The 24,833-nt window shown below is 44.5% G+C and overlaps 1 protein-coding gene across 1 annotated transcript in view; it reads left to right on the top strand.

The window, feature by feature from the left end:
- The first annotated feature begins 307 nt into the window (after positions 1-307).
- POU6F2 (POU class 6 homeobox 2) overlaps positions 308-24,833 on the top strand; it is a 259,799-nt gene continuing 235,273 nt past the window's right edge. The window contains exons 1-3 of the mRNA XM_044675391.1: positions 308-371; positions 543-637; positions 6,118-6,346. Of these exons, the coding sequence (XP_044531326.1) occupies positions 308-371; positions 543-637; positions 6,118-6,346 (388 nt within the window). The remainder of the gene's footprint in view (positions 372-542; positions 638-6,117; positions 6,347-24,833) is intronic.

Below are 24,833 nucleotides of genomic sequence, written 5' to 3'. Positions count from 1 at the left end.
TCTGTTTTGAGAATTGCCTGAAGTGACATTTAGAAAAGGTTTTGTTTCTGCGGAACTTGTACATAGTCGTGAATGAGGATCTAAGCGTGTATTGGGTGGGCGGCAGGGGCCGGGGGAGGCCGGGGGAACGCTTGATTAAAGAGACACACAGGAGATGTGACTTGTTCACATCGCCAATAACTTTTCTGCTTTGAGGAATTAGAAATGCTGCTGCTCATCACAGCTGAAGAGCCGCCGCTCCCACCTGGGAGAGAGCTCTGGTGCGCGTGTAAATTGCTGTATAATGTAAAGCACATTAGGCGGGCTGATGAGAGATTCCGTTTCCCTGCTGGCGGCTCACTGGATCTCCCCCAATGAGTTGGCCAACCCGAGTGAGGGGGAGCATAATGGATGCTGCTGAGAAGTGATTGGCGTCCTGGAGCGATTGAGAAGCCCACTTGGGCCCATCGCACCGGACTTGGGCTCTTGTGCCATCACGGTATGAGGGAAATGTCGAGTTTCCAGCCTGGATATTAAAGGAAAGCTTCTCTTTTCATTGCCAGGGGCCAGAGGAAACCCGCCACCCGCTGACCCGAGCACCACCGACCAACACTCGTCCAGCCAGGCCCACCCAGCAGCCTTCCCTGTTGGGCCCCAGGTCGGTATCTTTCCCGAGCTTTTGGAGCCGGGGGAGGGAGGGGGAGGCACTATCTAGCAAGACTAAATATGTAAATAAATAATAATGAGTGAAAACCAATTAACTCCAGTGGAGCAAAGATGGTGATGAATTATTGTTTGGGAAGCTGCCTGAGAGCCTCATTATTTATTAAGGGATGCAGGAGGGACGTGCTCTCAGATCCTGCTCTCTTGTTTAAAAAGCTGCTCCTCGGAATGATGGGAGGACCCCCGATTGGTTTTCTCAAGGCCCCACACCAGTGGGCTGCTTGGTGGCTTTGCCAGCTTCCAGAGAGTAGAACTTAGGCGGGCTGGGTGCGAATACAATTAAGTTGTTCCGATGTTCCCCTGGCCATTTTTGAAATATGACATGATTTAATAGAAAAAGTTAATGCAATTTTAATGCAAGTGTGGCTTATTGGCTTTGACAATACTGTACATCATCTGTGGCTCCTGCATTAATAAAGAAATGTAGTCATGATTTTTTTAAAGCCCAATATTTAGGGAGAGGGTGATGGGGTTCTGTTTTGCTTTTCTTTTTTGTTTGTTTGTTTTGTCTTGTTTGCAGGCTCGTGGGGGATAATGCAATTATGAAAGGCTAGATTCTTCTCCTTGTCACTGGGGACAGGACTTTCTAAAGCTCTGTTCACACTCTTGGAAAGGGGAACAGATGCCCCCCACCCTGTTTACAAGAGTATCACTGAGTCTCCCCTTTACTATTGTGATTGTTCCTGGAAATTGATCTGGGAAGTCATCGATTCAAGGCTTGAAAAATCCTCAGCCTTCTGATTGGGTTGCCTGGACCCACCATTACCAAACCTCGTTTGTAGCATCTCCTCCTGTGACACAGTTCTTGACTTGTTGGGCACATCCAAGTCTGTGTGTTTTCAAGGTTAGGGAAGGAAGACGCCTGCTCGTCCCCAGTGGTTTAGATGCAGCTTGAGATGGAAGGGTCCTGCTGAGCTCTGGATCATAGAGTCATAGACATAGAAGGAGATTGAACTTTACAGACCTTTTCACCAATGTCCTCAATTTACAAATGAGGAAACAGAGGCTCACTCAGAGAGGTAGAGGAATTGGCTCAGATCACACAGCTAGTAAGTGGCAAAAATCAGATTTTCACCCAGGTCCTCCAATGCCAAATCTAGCATGCTCAGCTGTGACTGTCTAACCCTACCACTTAGCTCAGCACAGGATTACACTCTGTACCTTCCATGTGCCACTATGTGACTGATGGTCACAAAAGCAGGGGTTGACTGTCCAAAGACTCCTCCAGTTTAGGTCCTGGTTTAGGAGACAACTTTATCTTTTCCTTTGATCTGAATTCAGGTTTTATGATTCCCCAAAGCATTTCATCACATTGATTTAAAACTAATGCCACACAGAAATATCCCTACCAAACTACATGGCTTCACAGCACCCTGGCAAGAACTCTTGGACCCCCAAAGGGTCAGTAGTCCACACATTGAGAACTCCTGAATAATAACATGGGAGACTTGGATGAAGTCCACACAAATCACATCAATAGCATTCCTCAGAACAAAAATAACCAGGTGGTTCAGTGGATAGAATGCTGAGCTTGGAGTCAGGCAGACCTGAGCTCAAATGTAGCCATAGATGCTCTGAGACAAATTGCTTAGTTTCTATCAGTTTCCTCATCTATGAAAATAGTAATAGACGGTTAGGTGGTGCAGTGGATAAAGAGTACCAGGCTTGGAGTCCAGAAGACAAGTTCAAATACAGCCTTAGATACTTATTAGCTGTGTGACCCTGGGCAAGTCATTGAACCCTGTTTCTCTCATTTTCTTCCTCTGTAATATAAACCGAAGAAAACAACCCAGTATCTGTGCCATGAAAAGCCCAAATGGGACACAAATGGTCTGACATGAGTAAAATGACTCAACAATAATAAAAATAAATAAGATAATGCTAGCACTGACTTTGCAGGGTTGTTGTAAAGATTAAATGAGATAATATTTGCAAACCCTAAAGTACCAGATAAATGCTAGCTATTATTATTATTGTTTTCTGTTCAAAAAAAGAGGGGGACTCAGGTTAATCTGACAAGACTTGTTCTTTCTTTTTCTTCGGTTAACAAGTTGTTTGTCATCCTTTCCCACATTGAAAATCCTCACCCCTTCCTCCATTGAAAAATAAAAGAAAGGAAAACAAAACCCTTGTGAAAAATAGCTCTACTCACACAAAACAAATGTCCACATTGGCCATGCTTCTTGAATCATCTCTCAAGAGGTGAGGAGGTGGAGCCATAATGCCTCTTTGGAATCACTGCTTCCCTTTCTAGATGTCCACTGGCCAGCCCTTTGATAATATATTTTAGAATCTTCCTAGGAACCAAAGTTTAGCTTCCTGGACTGTAGTTTGCTTACTCTATTCTCTTCTTGAGAGTGCTAAGCCTGGAATCAGGAAGACCTGAGTTCAAATGGAACCATAGATGGTCACTTAGAGCATGCCCAACCCCTAACCGCTTTCTTTTTCTTTAAATTCACTTATGACTTAAGGAAATTAATTTTCTGCTTCATTTTTGCATTCCTCCTTTGGTTTCCATTAAATGGGGAGTAATATTTTTTAGTTGCCTTACTATTGGGAAAGAATGTAAGTTATGTCAGTCAAATATGTAGAATAATAGCTAGAATTTATATGGCACTTTAAGGTTTGAAAGCTCTTTACTTATGTTATCTCATCTGATCCCCACGACATCCTTGTCAGGTAAGTGCTATTATTAGCCTCCTTTTATAAACAAGGAAGCTAAATCTGAGAAATGTGAAGGGACTTGTCCAAAGCACACAGCTATCAAGGAGCTGAGGCTGGATACAAACTCAGGTCTTCCTGACTCTGGTACTGCCCAGTTTCTTTGCTGCCACAGAAAGACAGTGTGGTAGAATGGAAAGAGTCCTAAACTTAGGGCTCAAGACCTAGGTGCTACTCATAGCTCTATCACTCAAGCAGTGGGACTTCACACAGCTCCTTTTGCCTCAGTGGGTTTGATCTTTCACATTAATCAAGTGAAGAGGTTGGACTAGATGAGTTAAAAGGCCCATCTGAAACATACTCTTTAAGACTTCTGCTTTCTCAGTGAAGATCACCAATAAAGTAAGATCACAAAGAATCTACAGAAGCATCATGAAAGATGAGTGGAGGTTGTCTCAGCCAAACATGGAGCTGGGCAGGAGTTAGAAGGCATTTTGGGTAAAGAGAAGAATCACTAAGAGTTGAAGCCATGTCCCAGACCAGCTGGGCTAATCCCAGCTTCCCAGTTTCCTTCCAGCTATAACTCCATATAGATGAACCAGCCATCAGAACCGGAAAAGTTGAGAATCATTGGTTTAGAGATAAACTATAAGGCTAGAGATGAGAAGAGTCCCAGCTATTGATGTGTTGGGTCAAATCAAGAAGCATTTAAGTACTTACTATGTGCCAAGCATTATACCAGTTGTGGAAGGAAGGAAGGAAGGAAAGAAGGAAGGAAGGAAGGAAGGAAGGAAGGAAGGAAGGAAGGAAGGAAGGAAGGAAGGAAAGGTGGGTAGGTGGGTGGGTGGAAGGGTTGGTCCCCTGCTCTCCAGGATCTCACAGTCTCTGTGTGATCTTGGGCTAATTATTGAAACCATCTATGCCTCAGTTCCTCCACTTGTAAAATAGAAGTGAAAATGCCAATCCTACCCACTTCTAAGAAAGGTAAAGATAAAGATGAGACCATAAATGTATCATAGACTCTTAGCAGATCCACATCAGAAAGGGCTTCAGAAAGAATCTTAGCTTCCCAAGCACTGCTTACTTATTTCACCACATTATGAAGAAGTGGTCATCCAGGCAGGAACAGAGAGCTCACTGCCTCACAAACAAATCATTCAATTATGGTTGCTAAAAAATTCTCCTTATACTGAGCCAAAATTTGCTGCCTTGTGATTTAGACTGGTCTAGGCTTCACTCTTAGGAGCAGCACCAATCATTCCTTCTTCATGCTAGGATGAGCGTTGTGACTGGGTCTATGATTTTACAGATGTAGTCTAGACCAATCTAAATTGGTCTGAGGAACTCCCAGGTGAGGGAAATGCCTTTACCAATACATGTCAGCACTTCTCTGCAACTTTTGGTCTGAGAGAAGAGCTTGGAGCATGGCTCAAGGCCACACAACCAAGATGTGTCCAAGGAAGGTCATGAACCCAGGTCTTCCAGGCACTGAAGCTGGTGCTCTATCCGTGATGCCATACTGTCTTTCCCTGTGTGACATACTTGGAGAAAGCTGCTATTAACAAAGCTCTAGGGAAGGACTTGGAATCACAGAGGAGGTGTGGTTGCACCACAATAATGTAGTAGAACACCCAGTGTGGGAAGTCCCTCTACAGATGCTAATCACAGTCTGCCAGTAATTAAGCAGATAAATCCTGGGGAGTTCCATGTAGTATGTGGAGGTAAAGGGACTTGGCCAGGGTGGCACAGCTATTGTCAGAGGTGGTGTTTGAACCCAAGTGTCCTGACTGAAAGGCAAGCTTTTGATCTGGTAGGCTGGGCAGCCTCTGTGGAAGAATACAGCTTCAGAAATTTGAGATGTCTCACACAGAAAGGTTGGAGACCCTCCCAAGAAGATCTGGAGCCTAATTAGCTCTTGCAGAGAACAACACGTCTCATGCGCGCACACACACACACACACACACACACACACACACACATCCCACAAACCCTTTCTGCCAGCCTATCTTTTGTTATCTCTTGTTTGGGGCATGTACTGGCCCTGAGATAGCCTGCTTTACTCTAGGCCATTCCAAAAAGCAAGGCTAAAATGCTTCCTGGGTGGCTGGGCACCCTGCTGCGTGCTGGGGATACGCAGCCAAAACAAAATGCAATCAGCACACCAGGCCATCCCATTCCTCAGGGTGAATCTAGCCCGGACTAAGGAAAGTGGCACGACAATGCAAGGAGGGAGAGGGAGACAGAGTGGGGAGAGCACAGAGAGTCATAGACAGAGACAGAGGGAGAAAGAGAGGGGGAGGGAGAGGGAGACAGAGGGACAGAGACAGATGCAAGCCAGGGATTCTAAGAGGAGGGAGAGCATTGCAGGCAGAGCAGACAACCTGTGGCAGGGACTTAGTGGCTGGAGTTAAGATGTTAAGTTCAGGGAATGGCAAAGAGAACAGTTTGTCTGAGGGAAAAGAGCACCAAAAAATGTCTGCCAAGGTGGCAGGGGTTAGATTAAAAAAAGTTGTAAAGATGCCAAGCTGAGGGGTTTGGTTTGGAGTTTATGCTAGAGGCAATAGGGGACACCTGAAGGTTCTTGAGCAAGAGAGGAACATGCTCAGCCACATTTTCAGCAGCTGAGCAGAGGAAGCAACAGCTAACAAGAGACCTGAATGGAGGAGCTCCACGGATTCTCTTGTATCTGTAACCAGCGATGCTTGGGATCTCCCTGTGAGAGTAAAGTGGGTACCTCTGTTTGTGTCGTTGTAGCCACTCCTGACAGCACAACAGCTGGCCTCTGCCGTGGCCGGGGTGATGCCAGGAGGAACCCCAGCCCTCAACCAGCCCATCCTTATTCCTTTCAACATGGCAGGACAGCTGGGCGGTCAACAAGGACTGGTTCTCACCCTCCCTACCGCCAATCTCACCAACATCCAAGGGCTGGTTGCAGCCGCAGCTGCAGGAGGCATCATGACTTTGCCGTTGCAGAATCTCCAAGGTAAGCCTTATCTGTTCTTTACTCGTGTGGCTGGGGTTGGTCCTTGCCCAGATCTGCCTCTGATGAGAAGAATGGTCTGAAGGCTCAGGGGCTAAATGGTCCATTTGTCAGGGGGACTCTGTCTTTATGCCACATGGAAAACAGGGAACTTGCACGCAGGACCGAAGCCACTCTTGAGTTCTAGAAGGGTCGCTCGGCAATTGTTCAAGCGGTGTGGCTTGTACATCAATACCAGCTATTTATAGGCCAAGGACTCAGGCTCTAGGACCTGGATCATAACTAAGGTGGGGCTGCCTGAAGTCTGCCGCAGGCACCAAATTTAGAGGGGGCCAAACTGAAGAGGGGCTGACAGCTACTGTAGTTCTTGAGCAGCATAGAAACAATAGAGCTTAGCATTTAGTTAATAAGAGAAATCAAAGTAGGAAGGTACCAGATGGTGGACTGGAGTGAACTTCTCTCCTGTATCACTGGGCAGTTTCCCAATCAAAGCTATGCGACGATGTCCCAGCAGAAGCTTCAGCCAGGGTCCTGGGAACCTTATCACCTCACCACAGGATTTGATTCTGGCTCCTCCAAAGAGGGCAGGCTTCATGCCTCTTGTCCCACACACTGATTTTGGTAATTACCTTGAACACAAGTCTTGGTGATGGCTTTCTTAGGTGCCTGGGGCTATCAGAGGCATCCATTGGCAGCTGTCCCTAAGGATGTGTCTATTTATAGAGAGCCATTCTTATTGTAGGGCCCGGGGCCTCATCCTCCCATCCTTCACTTCACTCATCTGTGAAGTGGAGGAGAGACTTGGAAGTTTGGAGCAAAAGGTCTTGGAGCTCTTCAGACCAGTCCTGCTGTTATGTCACCAGTCACCAGTTGTATGAGAGAGGAGAGGAGAGAAGAAGGAAGGGAAGGGGAGGGCAGGAGCTGGCAGCCTCCCTGAGAATGACCCCAGCCTCTTTCCCAATCTGAGGATGCTTTCAAGTGGTGATGAAGGCAGATAGAAGCATACACTCTGGTTTAGTAGGCTGACACAGAACCCAGAATTCTGCTTGCAATACACAAAGGAGAGAGAACCTAGGAAACCCTTTTCATAGTGGAGCAATGGATGGGAGATGCAGGCATTCTTGGGTGACTTTCTCCATGTATGTGTTTGTGTTTCCCTTCATTCGGTATGTACTTTGGAGAAGTCATATGGGCCAGGTTGTGCTGTGAATGACCTGAGGTCCTGGGCTCAAAGAACACAGAAAGATCTAGTCGAGATGAATCTGTGTCACAAAGTCATCAACAACCATGCCCTCAACCTGCTGGATTTTTCCTTGATTTTTCATTTAACTCTTATTTTTTAATGTGCCTGGGTCTGTTGAGGGACCTTGTTATGAGTCAACATCCAATTTAGTCCTTCTAAATCCTTTTTAGGGGACACACTGTGCTCTAGTAGACTTATATCCGTAGCCCCTAACTTCCCATCGCTTCTCCACCATTGTGCCTTGTTTGTGCTTCTCCCTAGGTCAATGGTGTCCTCCTCACTCCCTTTCTGAACCCACTCCCATGCTACTTCCTCCCTGAAGACTTCCTGATCCCTAGTTAATAATGACTTTCCCAAGGAGGAAAGCACTTGGTTCTCACCATGCTGATGTGCTTTGCATAAAGATTTCTAAGACTGTAAGCTGAAGAGCGGATGTGGATCTCGGTGGGTGGAGGGAATCTCTTCACTTGGAATTCCCTACAACGATGAGCCACAATTCTGAGCCCCATCCATGTCACTCATGTTCTGACCTGGTTCTATACCTCAAAGGATAAGACTCAACCTTAAGGGCTAACCTAAAAATGAATCTTTCTGGACCATTTTGTCACCCCACCTAGAGGTTTCTTGAGCTTGTATATTGCTATGTCCAGGTTTCTATAAATACTGATGGGATTTCTGGTTCCCATATAAACATTCAAGATAACATGTATGTTAGACACAGTTCAGCCTTTATCTCACCACATAGAAAATACAAAAAGTCACAAAGAACTCTTTTTCAAAAACACAAAAGGGCTTCATATTGCGAATAATCAATACAATTCTCTTCACTTTCTATTGTGTCCAACTTGCTCTCTATAACCCCAACCAGACTCAGAGTGCTGCCTTATTTAGATTTCCTAAAAGGGAATCCATTCTGACTTCTAGACAGGCACCATACTGACACTCTAGTGATCCCCTGTCATCCCCTTGAGAGACCTTCTGATGTTTGGGGCTCTCTAGAAGGGAAACGTCTTGGAGCTTCTTAACAAGCAATTTTCCTTTTGTTATAATTGTCCTGTCCAAATAACTCAATAGCAGAAAATAGAAGCCAGGATTGTTTTGTTCCTTTGCCTCGTGCCTTTGGCCCCTTGAAAACCCCAAGGCAAGAAGAGGAATCATCCGGGCAATCCATCCTCCCTCATTCATATAATACCTACAGCAATTCTCAGGATCTCTTTGGAAGAAAAGAAGTCTGAGCTGTAGATAAATATTCTGTTCTCCCTAGAGTCTAAGCCAACTCATCTTAAGAGTATCCCTTAGGGGGCAGCTAAGTGGTTCAGTGGATGGAGAGTCAGGTCCAGAGATGGGAGGTCCTGGGTTCAAATCTGGCCTCAGATACTTCCTAGCTATGTGACCTTGGGCAAATCACTTGACCCCCATTGCCTAGCCCTTACCACTCTTCTGCCTCGGAACCAATTACACAGTGTTGATTCTAAGATGGAAGGTGAGGGTTGTTAAAAACAAGAGTATCCCTTATTAACACCCATCAACTCCCATCAACCAGGAGGGGCCACGGGGCATGCTGACATCTTTTAAAGGGAGATACAATCAAAGACTGAAAGTTCTATAAGGTCACCAGTTTGCTTGGGAACTTCCCTGGTGCCCCTCTCCCATATACCAGAAGTGTCAGGCAAAGCCCCACTCCCTGGCAAGTTCATCACACTGATCCAGGAGCTCTATCATATTCTCCTAGGAGATGTCGAGCTCTTTGAGGGTTGTGGTTCTAACTTAACTAACCGTGCCGTTTCCCCCGTGCCCTTAATAAATATTGGTTGCTTTGAGTTAAATTCTAGATCACCTTGTGACTTGTTCAATTATGTCAAGCCTTGCTTTCCACAGACAGACCAAAGGACCATTTACCACATCGAGCACATCTTTTCCATCCTCTGAATGCTCCCTCCGCACACCTGTTGGTGTGGCTTCTTGATCTTACCTTGCCTCCATTTTAAATGGGTTTCCTGTTCATGTTTCCAACAATGTCTGCCTCTTACCATTCCATTTTGCCCAGAAACCTGCATTCATAAATCATGGATGCGCAGAACTCCGTAATGCACAAATGTGGTGTGTGCGTGTAAAGCAACCGGCTTGAGATTAGGAAAAGAAGGCAGGAGCTGCCCAAGGTGGAAGCCGACTTTGCCAAGTGAAGGGAGAGGCTTTTTAACATAGGTGGGTGATGAAATCTTAATGAAGAGAGGGACATTATAAAAATGTATCCTTCCATTTGGAGCAGTTGTGCTTATGGGGATCCTGAGGATTATAAATAAACATAAGCTCCCAGAACTCCGAGGTCATGAATTCATTCTGCCACGGCAGGCAGAGCTGGGAAACGAGCTCACTTTGGTTCTGGCAACTGTGTGGGCTCTCGTTGCCTTGACACATTAATATCACTGTGGTCATTCGGAGGTCCCCAGAGGAGTGACCTGTTCCAATGAAGTTTCCCATGTTGATAAGAAGCAGCCTCATGTAGGAGAATGGAAAATAGAACTCACCTTTGAATAGAGTTTTGTGGCTTCCAAAGACCTCCCTTCTCAGTGATCCTGTGATGGAAGGGGTGGCAACGTGATTATCCCCATAGCGTAGATGAGGAAAACAAGGCTGAGAGTGGTGAAGTGACTTGCCGGGGGGGGGGGGGCCCAGAGCTGGCAAGTAGTAGAGCCAGGACGCAGCCCTGAAGACATGGACCGCAGAAGCTGTCTGGGCTCTCGACTACCTCTGGCTGGTGAGAGGCGGTGACTGCTTTCTGAGGCTCCACTGGTGTCATCGATGTGAGGAGAGAGTTCAGGTCTTGGAGACAGGAACACCTGGTGTAGCACTACTAACTGGGTCATCCTGGGCAAATCTCTCATCTCTGTAGGCTTTGGGGGTTTTCCATCTCTAAACTTTATTTGTTTCTAATAGATTTCGAGTAACATTTTATATTTTATAATAGCAACAACCTGACAGGACTGTTGGAAGGACCAATGAGACCCTATGGATAAAGTGCTCTGCCATAGCAACAATGATGATGATGATGATGATGATGATGTGATTTTTACTCATCTCCATAGGTGACTCTCTTCCAACTCCAGACCTCCACACACACTCTCATCCTGTGACTGAAATGGTCTCTCTTTACTCTTATCAGCAAGAGGGCTGAAGGGAAGTCAGGTATCCCAACTGGAATGATGTACTGAAGGATGATGGTAGGCAGGAACTGGATGGGATGGGGGCAGGAGGCAGGGGAGGCTCTAGGGAGAGGAGAAGGGCCAAGAGTGCAAATGTAAGGCATCCAATTGCAAATGAAGGGCACAACTTGAATGAATATAATTATGAGTCTTGATTGGCTCACAGATCTGCCTAAGGAGAGAGTAGTTTGCCAGGATAGAATTTTACCATTTTTCTGTTCCTACTGATGGGAACTGGTGAATTTACCCCTTCTTCTCCATTTCTTCCCCACCCCCCTTTACCTCATCATGGGCTGGTAAACTGACATCACACACACACACACACACACACACACACACACACACACACACACTCACTTTCTTCCTCTTTTTAAGTCTTATCTATGTGTTGTCTCTACTTTTTTATAATGGGCTTTGTCTCCAGATAAGGGTAAGCTGATGTTCCTGACATTCTGATGAGTGTTTGCTATAAAAAAGCGAACCACACAATGAGACAGGACAAAAGGAAATCCCTGGAGTAACACCAGCCTAAAACATGAGCTGAATTGATGCCCTCATTCTCTCCCTCTCTCTGGAGATCCAGAGAAGGGCTTCATTCGATTCCTGAACTCTCTTTAAAACCTAGCTCAAATGCTACCTACCAAAGAAGTGCTTTTCTTATTGTTCTCAGGGCTCTGCATCCCCCCATCCCCATTATTTATATGTTTGGTATTTAGTTATCTGGTGTGTGTTGTTTTCACCTGGTAGGATAGAAGCCCTTTGGAGATGGGGATAGGGAGTTGTTCTTTTTATCCACGTAATAGGTGCTTCATAAATGTTTGAAATGAATGAATGAAGCCAGGGCATAAGAGAATTACAGATCTGGGGCTGGAAAGGACCTCGGAGGTCATCTAGTCTACCTCCCCATTTTATAGCCTCCCTGGGGCCCAGGGAGGGTGGGACTTGTCCCAGTTCATAGAGAAATTCAGATGTGGGATTTGAATGCAGTTTCTCTGACTGCAGAGCCAGTAATCTCTCCACTTTCCCTACCCCACTTCCTCTCTCCAAACACTTCCAAAGGCAATAACATGCTTTCCTCTCCTCCCCGACTTTCCAGTCTGTGACTGAAGCCCAAGCGGCCTCCCGATAGTCGGGGAGGTTTCTAACAATGATCTGGAAGTTTGTCCGTGCTCCCAAATCCTACCCTCCGAGGTACTGTACCGAGTAAGAGATTTTCTTAGTTAATGTACTGATGTGGGTTTTAAAGTTTAAACAAACCCCTGGGACTGAAATAGGACTTGTTTCCAGCCCATTCATACGATGCATTCTGATTGTTTTGGTCCTGGATGTATGTCTATTATTTTCCCTTTCCTTCTAGAAAGCTTTCCCTGTTAAGAGGCTTTTTTTTAGTAGCTGAGCCCTGAAAAGAATCTTAATAGACTGAATACATAAAGAAAGCAGGCTCTTCCTGCCAACTCGTCTCTGTATATTCTCCTGCCCTCCTAGTCTCCTTCCCAGCCCCACCAACCTCCCAGATCAAAAGCCACAAATCAGGTAAGGAAAAGAAGAGCTGCTCACCTCAGTCTCTTAATAATGTATACTCCCGATTTGAGATTTCAAATATTCCTCCCTTTTACTTAAAGCGATCCGGGGCTCGTTCATTTACATTCCCCTTTAAGGACCACGAAATGGCTTTCTGAGCTTACAGGAAAGTCATGCATCCCCGATGTATTTTAATGAGTGCCAATGTCAGTAATAATCAGAATCGCATTTCACTTAGAAGATGCTTTTCTTCCCAGGTGCTTCCTGGATTCTGTTGTCAGTGACAGGGACCCGTATTATCATGACAAGTCACTTCATCTTTCTGGATTTCCTCAGTTCCTCATCTGTGAAATGAAGGAGTTAAATTAAACCATCCCTTGGGTCTCAGTACCCCAGGATGGCACCCACATCCAGCCTTCCCCTGAAATGAACTCCCTGCATGCTTGACAAGTGGTCACCCGGCACTTGCTTTTGGACCTCCTTTCAGAAGTGAGGGAGTGACCAAATCCTCCTTGGGGTGGCCCTTTCCAATCTGGGACACTTCTGATTGATAGGAACGTTTCTTTCTTTCTCTCTTTCTTCCCTGACTTCACATCTAAATTGGCTCGCCTGATATTTCTACCCATTGCTTCTTGTTCGGCCCTCCAGGTCCAAGCAGAACAAATCGAATCTCTGTTCCTTAGGACAGCCTTTCCTGATCTTGAAGATAGCTGCCATATGTCCTGAGACTTCTCTTCTCCGGGATAAACACTTTTTCCCCTGTGGCTTGGGCTCGAGGCCCTTTGTCATCCTGTTTGTTTCTCGGATTGTTTTCTAGCTTATCGCTGTCCTCCCTGATATTTGCAGCCCAATAATGAACCTGGCACTGCAGGCGTGATCTGACCTGGGCAGAGAATAAGGGCCCTCTTACTTCCCAAGACACAGAAGCAGAGTTAGTCAGAGTCGTTTTATGGAGTTCATGCAACAAAGTGACACGTCTTTGCTCATTAACTTCACTGAACAGAACTTAAAAAAAAATACAGCTGAAGTGAGAGACCCAGAAAGCAGAAAAGCGTGTGTCCACCAGGCAGATGCTTCTGAAGCCAGGCTGGGGGATGCAGGTATCCCTAAGCCAAGACAAGAACCCATTTCTGCCATGGGGCAGCATCAACAAAGAATAGGAAAAAAGCTCAAGCTTAAGGAGAGGTTTTATTTTAAAGCATTAACCATTAAGTTTAGTCATGCATAATCTTTAAATTAATGGCCAAAGAATGCATTAGAGAGAGGCTGTTTAACCTGAACAGGGAAAAGCCATTAGGTTCAAAGCCAAAGAGAGAACGAAGGCCAAGGCTGACTGTCCTACCTTTACCTATTCTCTGTCCGATACGTTCTTGCCCTTGCTGGTGATATCACCTCTCAGAAGAGGGAGGAGGCATTTGGGGAATTCTGGACATAGAAGGAAGAAGAGGCAGGGGATGCAGAAACGATGGGAGCTCTGGGAAGAAACAGTGGGGAAACTGGGGAAGAACAGGTGCAGTCTGACCCATACTTCAGCCTGTAGGAGGACATATTTCAGAGAATTGAGAATGCCATCGCCTGAACCTCTAAATGGGAAGTCAATTCAAGAGGAATGGGCTGCTCTCAAGGATGAAGAATCCTGGTGCTGAAATTACAGTTGATTCTGATTAAGGACGAAACAGTGGGGCAGCAGGCAGAGGCTGAAGTAATTTAACAGAGATTATTGACCTGCCATTAACTTGCAAAGCCATCTTTCTCTACTTGCCTGCTTTCCATTCCATCTGTAATGAACAACAATGATGATGATGATGATGATGGTGATATACTTGTGTGTGTACATATATATATATATTAAGGTTTGTCCAATGCCTTATATAGATTATCTCATTTGATTATTATAAGAGCCTTGTGAGAGAGATATTCTTATTATTGTGCCCATTTGACAGGTGAAGAAACTGAGTCAGAAACCCAGAATCACAGAACTAGTAAGTGCTGTGTAATTAGAAAATCTTGAACCCTTGGACTCCATCTCCCAGAATTCTTTTTCATTACCCAGCATCCCTTTCCTTTTCATCTCCAAGTTGCATGCTTACGTTGTATAGATAAATGTTTGCTGTGACCCCACCCTTGCTCTCTTCTCTCGTGACTGTAGCTGGGTTAGCTCCCTTTTTATTCTAGCTTTTTATTTTCTTTTACTTCAAGTTATTATTAATAAATCTTATTAAATATAAGACTTGGAGATATTGTATATTAACTTTTAAGCTTACATTTATGGCAACCATGAAGGGTTAGAATTCTTAAAAAAAAATTTAAGCCTTTGAGAAATGAATTCTGGAAGATGAAGTCCAAGGGTTCAAGATTTTATAATTACACAATGCCTAAAGCAGGATTCAAGCCCAGGTTTGCCTGACCCCATGTTCAGTGCCCTATCCATCACATCATCCCATTTTCCCCTTATTGGATAATACTGGCAAAGTTATATCAAAATATCTAGTCTGGGTAGATCTGTGTGAACAGAGACTTTCAATAAGTACAAGGAAAACTTTTTGGTTGGGTTCATTTTCTCTTCCATCGGGGACAAGAGAAAGATTAAGATCACACTACAAGGAGGTCCAGAACTGGTCTAATAACTGGATCCAGAGCAAGTTGCTTAATGGCCTTGTGTCATCCTTCAGGAAGCTCTGAAGTAGGATGCTGTTCTGTCTTTGGCTCTATTCTGTTCAGCACCGGCCTCAGTGACTTGAAAAGAAGGTATCACAAAGAGGGTGCTGAGCACATTTACAAATGAGGCAGTTAATCTATCAGAGAGCAAAATTCACACCAAGATAAGCTGGTCCAGGGAGGTGGAGATGAAATGGAAGTATCTGAGGTTTAATGGTTCACTTCTTCTTACATGATGGTCATTTTCTTCTTACATGATGGTCATTTCTGGGTAGGACAGGCTCCCTCTTCACACAGCCCCTCTGGTCGGGCAACGAGCCTTCCTATGGGACAAAGACAAAGAGCTAACCAAGCAAAGCTAACCAAGCCAGGGAGCTCATCTGACTTCATCTGCAGCATATCAGCCCCAAAGTTCCCCACCTTTCCAACAAAAAGGCAGAAGGGAAGTTCCAGAGATGACATCTCACCCTCGTGTGCCCCGGGGATTCCATCTTTTCCTCCAGGTGGCACTTCTCCATTGTGCACTATGACACCACTAAGAGCACACCTTAGAGGAAAGTGAAAACACATTTTCCTACTGACAGAGGTCCTGTGAATGTTGTAGATGGGGCCCAGGAGCTCACAGCAGCCAAAGCATCTGACCCAGAATTCTTCCAAGCCATGCCAAAGGTAGAAGGCTAATTCTCTTCATTGCCTTCCCTTTGCTGAGTCAGTCTGTGCTTTCCCTCAGAGGTCCAGTTCCCTGAAGAGTTCTGCCCCAACCAGCTGAGGTGAGAGTCCTGTGCTCATTACCTAATTCCTAGGAGGACTGGACGAGACCATCAGAGGAGCCAATGTATGTAGATATAGACATATATAAGATAAATAGCAAGCTTACTATATTTACACAGCAAACAAATACACACATTTCATCTTCATCTCCCTGTTCTAATCTGTTGCTGGTTTTCTTCATGTGAATTTTGCTCCCTGAGATAGATCTATATGTAGAGATGTATAGTTGTTGCTATTCGGTCATTTCAATTGTGCCTGATTCTTTGTGACCCCATTTGGGGTTTTCTTGGTGAAGGTACTGGAGTGGTTTGCCATTTCCTTTTCAGCTCATTTTGCATGTGAGGAAACTGAGGCAAACAGGGTTAAGTGACTTGCCCAGGATCACACAACTAGTGAGTGTCTGAGGCTGAATTTGAACTCGGTATTCCTGACTCCAGGCTCAGCCCTCTATCCACTGAACCACCTAGCTGCCTGCAATGCATATATATACATTTATATAATTTTAAGATTTGCAAAGGACTTTATACAAGCATATTATGCACTTTACAAGCACTTTACATATATTATCTCATTTTAACATCCAACAAACCTATGAGATGGGTGTTATTATTAGCTCCGTTTCACTGATGAGGAGACTGAGGCACACAAAGGTCAAGTGACTTGCCCAGGATCCTGTATTCAGTAAATGCCTGAGTTCAGCTTCGAATTTGGGTCTTCCTGACTTGAGAGCTTTCTGTCTAAAGAGAGAGGGGCCAATGACCATTGCTATTGTTCCTGGCACTGGAGGTGGAGGTGAAGGATGGGGGCAGGCTAGGAGCAGGCATGTTAACATTAAGGGAATGGGAGTTGCCTCTTACTGAAGATTAATAGCAATAACACAGGTAGAAGAAAAGCTGTGCTGGGGGTGGAGGGAAGGCAGCAGATGACTCTAAGACATCTTCCTTCCCACAAGGTCACACTGTCTAATCCTCCTCTTATAGATGAGCAAACCAAGGCCCAGAGTGCCCCAGTGGCTTTCCCAGACATGGATGAGAATTGAGGCAGCAGTCCAGTCCAACCCAGTCTAGACCAGCCCAGCCAGCTCAGCCCAGTCCAGCCCCACCAGCCTAGCCCATCCCAGACAGCCCAGACCAGTCCAGACCAGTCCAGTCCATCCCAGTCCAGCCAGACCAGACCAGTCCAACCCAGTCCAGACCAGCCAGCCCAGACCAGTCCAACCCAGTCCAGACCAGCCAGCTCAGTCCAGCCCAGCCCAGCCCAGTCCAGTCTGGCTGAAGGATGAAGGGAAGGAACTGGGTCGTGAGGATGTAGTCAGATGGTGGAGGCTGTGCTAATTCTCATACAAAAGGTCTAACTTGGCTCCCTATTCAGGGCTCTTCTTGTATTTATTTATAAAGTTGCTCTAGGCCATGACTGCCTTAATTCTCAAATTAAAAACATTTGACCACAGAGCTGCACATGCTCTGCCCAGAAGCAATGTTTATTTTAAATGAAATTGCCTTTAAATCTGCTTGGCTGTGTTTTATTGATCAGAGAAGAAAATATGGGGAAGAAGGGGTGTTTACAAAGCTTGGGGCTCCTTTCTTAATAAAGGCAACATGGAAGTGGTAGGTTCTGCCTTTTCCCCAAGATGTGGGCTGGTGCGCTTCTAAGGCTACCCATGCCCATGCATGGCAGTGGCATGGACTGGCAGCAGAGAGCTCATCATGGTCCTGGCATTGCTGGGCAAGTGTTGGGAAGGTAGGGTTTGGGGACCTGATCTCTAGGTGAGTCTTGTCGAGGAGAATGTCAGGAACCCCAAGGCAACAATGAACATTGAAACCATTTTCCTGCAGATCCGCATTTAACAAGCAGGACCACGATGCCAAATTCACAATTTTTTAAAAAGCTGGAAAACCTCTTCTCAGTGTGTTCTATTTTGGTCATTTTTCAAACCTTGATGTCTCCAAGATGTCAGTTTGCTTTGTTTAAAATACCCAACATGTAAGCACTCTCCTCAGTGCATTGTTCTTCTTTTTTAACCCTTACCTTCCACCTTGGAATCAATACTGTGCACCGAATCTAAGACAGAAGAGCAGTGAGGACTAGCTAGGCATTGGGGGTTAAGTGACTCTCTCAGAGTTCAAGTGTCTGAGGAGTTTGAACCCAGGACTTTCCGTCTCAATCTACTGAGCCATCTAGCTGGCCCCCAGTTGATTATTCTTGAGGTATACCCTTACAGCAGGGGTTCCCAAACTTTTTTGGCCTCCCGCCACCTTTCCAGAAAAAATATGACTTAGCGCCCCCCTGGAAATTATGAAACTATTTATTGAACTCAGAATAGAATGGAATACAAAAAAAAGTGGCCATCACTGCTCCCTGGATCGCTGCAGCACCCACCAGGGGGCAGTGGCGCCCACTTTGGGAATCACTGCCTTACAGAGATAATGGGGGCATAAATGAAAATTGGGAGCACTTGGATAAGGAGCCTGACAGTCACCAGCCCCAGCCCCGTGCATTTAGGAGACATTATCATTGGGCTAAAAGAGCATCTCAGGACGGTGGGTTCCAGCACTCACATCAACATAAACTCTGAAACCAGCAGAAGGTGGGACTGGAGCAGTCATGTCAAATCTATCAGGGCTTTTGAAGACACCTGAAGAGCCTCCCACCACCAGGAGTGGACACTGACCTGCAGCCAGAAGGATCCAGCTGGATGCCGGCCAGCTTCCAACATGGCTGCTGCCCCCATCCAATATCTGGTCACCTGGTGCAAAGAGGCCATTTGGCCATCACTCAGTCCATTAAAACTTGAAGGCTAACTACATTCCAGAACAACTAGTGCTCATGTCACTTCCACAGACATCTTTCATGTTGGGAAGTCAAAGACCGAATGATCTTGTCTTGGGAGTTGTTTCCTCTTATAGGAAGGTTTAACATTAAATCAGAGGTTTTACAGCTGGAAGGGACCTTAGAGGCTTTTGAGTCCAGCCCCCATTTAACAGAAAGAGAAACTGAGACCCCAAGAGATTAAGGGACTTGTTCCACATCATGCAACTTCTAAGAAGCTGAGATAAGATTTGAACTCAGGTCTACTTATTTACTCCAAGTCTAGGAATCCATAGCCCATATACCACTCTGTCTCAACAAGCTTAAGCCTACAGTACCAGTACCAGGCATTCCCAGGTGGTCTGCCATCCAAGAACTAATCAGGTCTGAGCCTGCTGAACTTCTAAAATCAGACCAGACGAGGCCCATTCAGTGCAGTGTGGCCATAGATGGGCAGATGGACATGGCGAGTGGGGAGGAGGGAAGGTGTCCACAGCAGCTATTTCCCATTTTGCAGATAATCTGACCATTTAATACCAACCTGTAAGAAGGCAGAGACTAAACTTTTCAAAATACAGGCTACATCCTCCTTTGGGCAATTCAGAGTATTTTGTCTGATATTCAATGAGCACCTTGGCATGTGGGAGTCAAATTAATGTCCCTTTATTCATTGTCATTATTTCCATCTGTGGAGTACAGACAGAAGTAACTCAAAAGGTTCCATCCATTTACATCAATGCTACTTGTCTTCTCTTTCCCCTTGCCTCTTTTTATGGTTGTATTGTCTCTTAAGGCAATGAGGTGGCACAGTGGATAGAGTGCTGGCAATGGAGTCAGAAAGACTCATCTTCCTGCATTCAAATCTGACCTCTGACACTTCTTAGCTGTGTGACCCTGAGCAAGTTACTTAACCCTGTTTTCCTCAGTTTCCTCAACTGTAAATGACATGGAGAAGAAATGGTAAATCATTCCACAATCTTTGCTAAGAAAGCACCAAATGGGGTCGTGAAGAATTGGGACACAATGAAAAAATGACTAGCAAAAATGTCTATTACTCATTTCTACTTCCTTCATACAAGTAACAGCAAGGCTGGTCTATGTCTGCAAGTCATGGCATCCAAAGTCGTGGTTCTGAAGAATTACAAGTAAGCTTCAGGGGCAACTAGGTAACTCAGTGAATAGAGCCCCAGATCTAGAAATGTTCTATGTTTAAATCCAGCCTCAAGCACTTTCTACCTATATGACCCTGGGCAAGTCACTTACTTCCATTTGCCTAGCCCTTTCCCTTCTATCTTAGAGTTGTTATTAGGACAGAAAGAAAGAGGTTAAAAAATAAATTATTTAAAAAAAAATTTTTAAAGAAAACTTCACCCAGAAGACAATGGAGAAGTGAATGATAGGTGGTGAGATGGAAGGAGAAGAGGTGAAGGGTGAAGTCATGAAAGCTTCACAGGATCATGGATGGAGATATGGAAGGGGCATTATGGACCACTGGGTACAACTCTTTCATCTCACTGAAAGGTAGTAAGTAGGAGAGGTGGATTGGGAGTGAGGGAGAGGTGGATTAGATGGCCTTAGAGATCCTTTCCTAGATCTGTTAGCTTTGACTCCAGACACAATGCCCATCAATGGGCTAGTCAAGAGGTATAAATAAGGGACAAGTGGAGAGCTGGCACACTACGTTGGCATTCCACCAATAGGAGGAAATCTCTGTGGAAGCCTCCAGTTTGGTGGAGTTCCTGCAGGGAATGCATGAAGGACATGGACAAGATTTATGAAAGACAGGAAAAGATGGAGTGGGGCACTCTGGGCTGCATCTTTAGAGGGAGTCCTCACTTTGATGAGATCAAAGATCCAAGCACAGCAATAATACCCATTAACTACTATGGACCATTCAGTAAAATATGGAGGGAAACTGGAGAGTCTTCACATGCTGGACCACATCAGCAATGAGGTAAGGTCTCCAGTTATCTGTGGGAGGGTTTTTGAAGTTTGAGGGAGTGAATTAAAAGTAGACAAGAGAGAGCTTCAAAGAATGCACACAGGAACCCTGCCAATGAGGCTAGTAACCCTACAAAAATAATAACAGTAAGAGCAACAGCAGTTGGTGTTTCTCTAGTGCCTTAGTGTGATGTGTCTGCGCCCTTCATCTTGGTTGAACTTTTGGTTTCTCACATTCTTCCTTCTGTTGGACTTCCAAGAGACATCTGTTTGACAAAGTATGGAAGCCATGTTCAAAGTGAGGTTTTTCTTGTCATCTTTGTACTATGATCTATCTAAGGTCCAGCAGAGAAGAGGTCAAGCCTACACCCTGTTAGATCTCTTTTGTTTCTTTGTTTTGGGGGTCTTTTTTGGTCTAGACTGATTCTTTGATTTCTGTAGAGAACTTCCTATTAATAAAATATCTCCAACCAATGCAAATTATCAACTTTTCCACAAATTCCAACCTGAGAGTTGCCTAAGACATTAAGAGATTAAATGAGTTGCCCAACTCACACAGCCAGTATTAGTCAGAGGAGGAACTTGAACTCAGGTCTTCCTATTTCTGAACTTGCCTTTTTATAATAAATATGTGAGGGGCAGCAGCAGGTGGCTCAATAGGTAGAGCACCCGACCTACAGATGGGAATTTCCTGAATTCGAATCTGCCCTCAGACCCTTCCTAGCTGTGTGACTGTGGGCAAGTCACTTAACCCCAGTTGCCTAGCCCTTATCAGTCTTCTACCTTGAAACCAATACTCAGTAATTGATTCTAAGACAAAATGTAAGAGTTTAAACCAATAAAGATGGGAAAAGTGTTCGTGTAAGAAATGCCTTGATTAAGATTTCATGCATGTAAAGTGCTAGTAATGCCTGCTCTTTTCCTAAAAATCAGCTAAATGATTTTCAGGGAGCATTTTTAATAATATGAGTTACAGACTGAGTGTCTCAAAATCCATTCTTCTGAAACTCCCTGCCCTTCCTGAACAGTAGCTCACAGTGATGCAGAAGCACCACCGATAGATTACCTGAAAACCAACCAGACTTGGATTCAAGTCTCACCTCCTGACTTCTTTTGGCTCTGAGAGCCAGGGCAAGATATTTGCCTTTGCAGTAATCTAATCAACTCTGAGTTGTAGAGACATTATTGACTTGCACTGACAGAGGGAGTTTCCTCTCCTAGGAGCTCTCATCCAGTCTTTATCTCTATTGCAGTTGCTTCAATGCTTACCTCATCATAGCCCAGGGAGAATCATGGACCATGAAAGATGCTCCAGAAGCCACCAAGTCCAACCCCCCTCATTTTACAGATGAGGAACCTGAGGCTTGCAAGGATTAATTACATTACCTGATGTCGTACAAGCAGCAAAAATCAGGAACTTGATTTGAACTCCAAAGCCAGCGCTGAGCTAGAATTTCCACTTATAGATGAGGAAACCACTTCAGAGAGGGTGGCTCACCTACGGTCACACAGCTAGGAAGTGTCAGAGTGGTGAGAGGGAGCCAAGGTTCCAGACACCAAAACCAGGGGTGTTTCTGGCACTCCCCTGCCTCTTGTGTCCCTATGTAGACATGTAAATAGCAGGAATCCCAACCCGAGGATGAGCGGCGACTGGGGTGATGGAGCCGAACCTGGGACCTTCCTTAAACAAGAAAATGAGCTGCCTTGGTTCCACAAAAGGAGGAGAAAGTGTTTCCCTTTTAAATAAGGTAGCTTAATTTTTCTATTTTTTTCCCATTGCTGAATTAGGTACAATGAGCTTGCAGCAGAGAAAATCGATTTGCTAAACCCTTTTGGTTCCACCTTGCTTTATCCTTTTAGTTAGAGAGTCAGAGCATTGGTTGTGAGTACTATTTTCCTAAATTACATTTATCTGGTGTGACCCAAGGCCCCAGGCTTACAGTCAAAGGTGCAGTAACACCCCTAATGCCTGTGTCATTTGTCTGCCATTCATTCGCTCCAGAAGGATTAACAAAAACATGGGGATCCATTACCCAACATTGCATGTGGTTCCTCTGTAAGCTATTGCTATTTTATACACACATACATACATATGTACACATATATGTGTATATGTACATGTGTTTTGTGTGTACACATGTTGACAAAAGATCCTTTGAGTCTAGCTATGTTGGGAGATAATTCTCAAAGGAGAAAGTTACATTAAATACATAATCAAAATAAAATGTACCCATCCCTATATTTCAAAGCTAATACAGCCCTTTACAAGGGAAGACACAGAACTCTAATTTGATTGATTTGTTTTGACAGCAGCAAAATAATTGAGAGTGAAAGGTGTCAGCACAGATGAAATATTATCGGAGCCACAGTCAGAAAAGGCAGCCCTGATAGCAGCAGTAGCAGCAACACCAAATGGAATTTTATTTCCTTTTATAGGGCATCGTTACTCACTTCCAGTTTATTATACAATCATGAAAGGGACCCAACGTCACCACAATGAGGGTGGCTTTTATGGAGAGGAGAGAATTGGAAGTGCATCAAATACTCCGGTGATGGAGTCTAACAATAGGCTCTGGGACAGACTGCCACGGCATCAAAAGCTCAATTATTTTAATCTTTCCTTTTCCCCTCCTTTTAAAAAAAGAAATATGTATCTTACTCCCTTTTCCATCCTGCTGCTTCCGTAGAATTTTAACTTGAGTTTAAAGGGCAAGTGACTACTTCCAGAGCAAATGTGGGTGGGCATTTTCAGGAAATGGCTACAGGAGACTTTGTCCTCTTCACAGCAGGCATTTATTTTCTTCCTTGAGTTCATAGGATGATAGATCGAGAGCTGGGAGGAGCATTAGGAGTCATGTCCTCCAACTTCCTCAGTTTATAGAGGAAGAGACTGGGGGCTAGAAAATAGGTAAATTCACATATATATTAAGGAACAAAGTTAGGGCACTCTTCTAGTTGCAAATTCAGTGTTCTTTTGTTCTTTTCATTGGAAAAGTCAACACAGACAGACAGAAAGATGTATAGATGGATAGATGGATAGATAGATAGATAGATAGATAGATAGATAGATAGATAGACAATTACTCAGCTCTACATACAGGACTGTCATGTGTTCAATAGCTCTTATTTGTTTATTTATATTTATTTTTTAATTTTTATTTTGAATATTTTCCCATTGTTACATATTTCATGTTCTTTCCCTCCCCCAAACTCCCCTAACCCACCTTAGCTGATGCACAATTCTACTGGGTTTTACATGTATCATTGATTAAGACCTAATTCCATATTATTGATATTTGGACTAGAGTTATCAGTTAGTGTCTTCATCCCCAATAATATCCCCATCAGCCCATGTGTTCAAGCAATTGTTTTTCTTCTGTGTTTCTTCTCCCACAGTTCTTCCTCTGAATGCGGCTAGTTTTCTTTCTCATAAGTCCCTTAGCCTTGCTCTGGATTCTTGCATTTGGGCAATAGCTCTTGAAACTGCCAATGGTAAAATGGATGGTTTCCTATTTATCTTTTCTATTCTGTTCTGTTATTTCTGTGTTGTCATTCATGTGAAACCCCTCCGCACCTACTAGGGACTAGACACCATCTAAAGCTCCAGGAAAATTGGGACAAAAAAATGAAATAGACTGTGTTCTCAAGGAGTTTATATTAAATTGGGGTGGGATCAGGAAGGAGATAAATGAATTCAAATGTCTAACAAATAAATAGAAAACTATTTCTTTGGGGCTGGGGGGGGGGAGGTACTAGCTTCTAGAGGGAGCAGGATAGACCTTGTTAGAGGGGAGTACTTAAACACAGTCCTGAAAGAAATCAGGGATACTGAGATTGAGGGTCAGAGTCATGGGAAAGGGTACATGCAAGGGATTGGAAAAGGGAAACAGAATGGTATAGGGAAGAGGAAGAGAAGATAAGGAATAAGCATTTATATAGCACCCACTATATTCAGGCACTGCTAAACAACATCATTTGATCTGCATAACAACCCTATTTAGTCGTCCCATTTTGTAATTAAAGAAACAGAGGCAAACAAAGGTTTAAGTGACTTACTCAAAGTTACACAGCTCTTAGTTGACTGAAATCTGATTTGAACTCCAGTCTTCCTGACTCCAAATTCAGTTCTCTATCCACTGCACCCCCTAGTTATTTACTGGGGAACCGAAAACTAGCCAATTGGGCTCAAAGGTAGAGGGCTTGATAGGGAGTAATGTACAAGATCAGCCTAGAAAGTTAGTGTGGAGCTGGATTGTGATGGATTTCAGTGATAAACAGAAGCATTATGAATGAGATTTGAGGAAACAGCATAGATAGGGACCTAGCAGATCAGGAGAATATCTGA

The sequence above is a fragment of the Gracilinanus agilis genome, chromosome 1, assembly GCF_016433145.1.
Source record: "Gracilinanus agilis isolate LMUSP501 chromosome 1, AgileGrace, whole genome shotgun sequence".
In the NCBI taxonomy this organism is placed as follows: domain Eukaryota; kingdom Metazoa; phylum Chordata; class Mammalia; order Didelphimorphia; family Didelphidae; genus Gracilinanus; species Gracilinanus agilis.
Note: the sequence above shows the minus strand (reverse complement) of the source record. Positions and strands in the feature narration are given on the sequence as shown.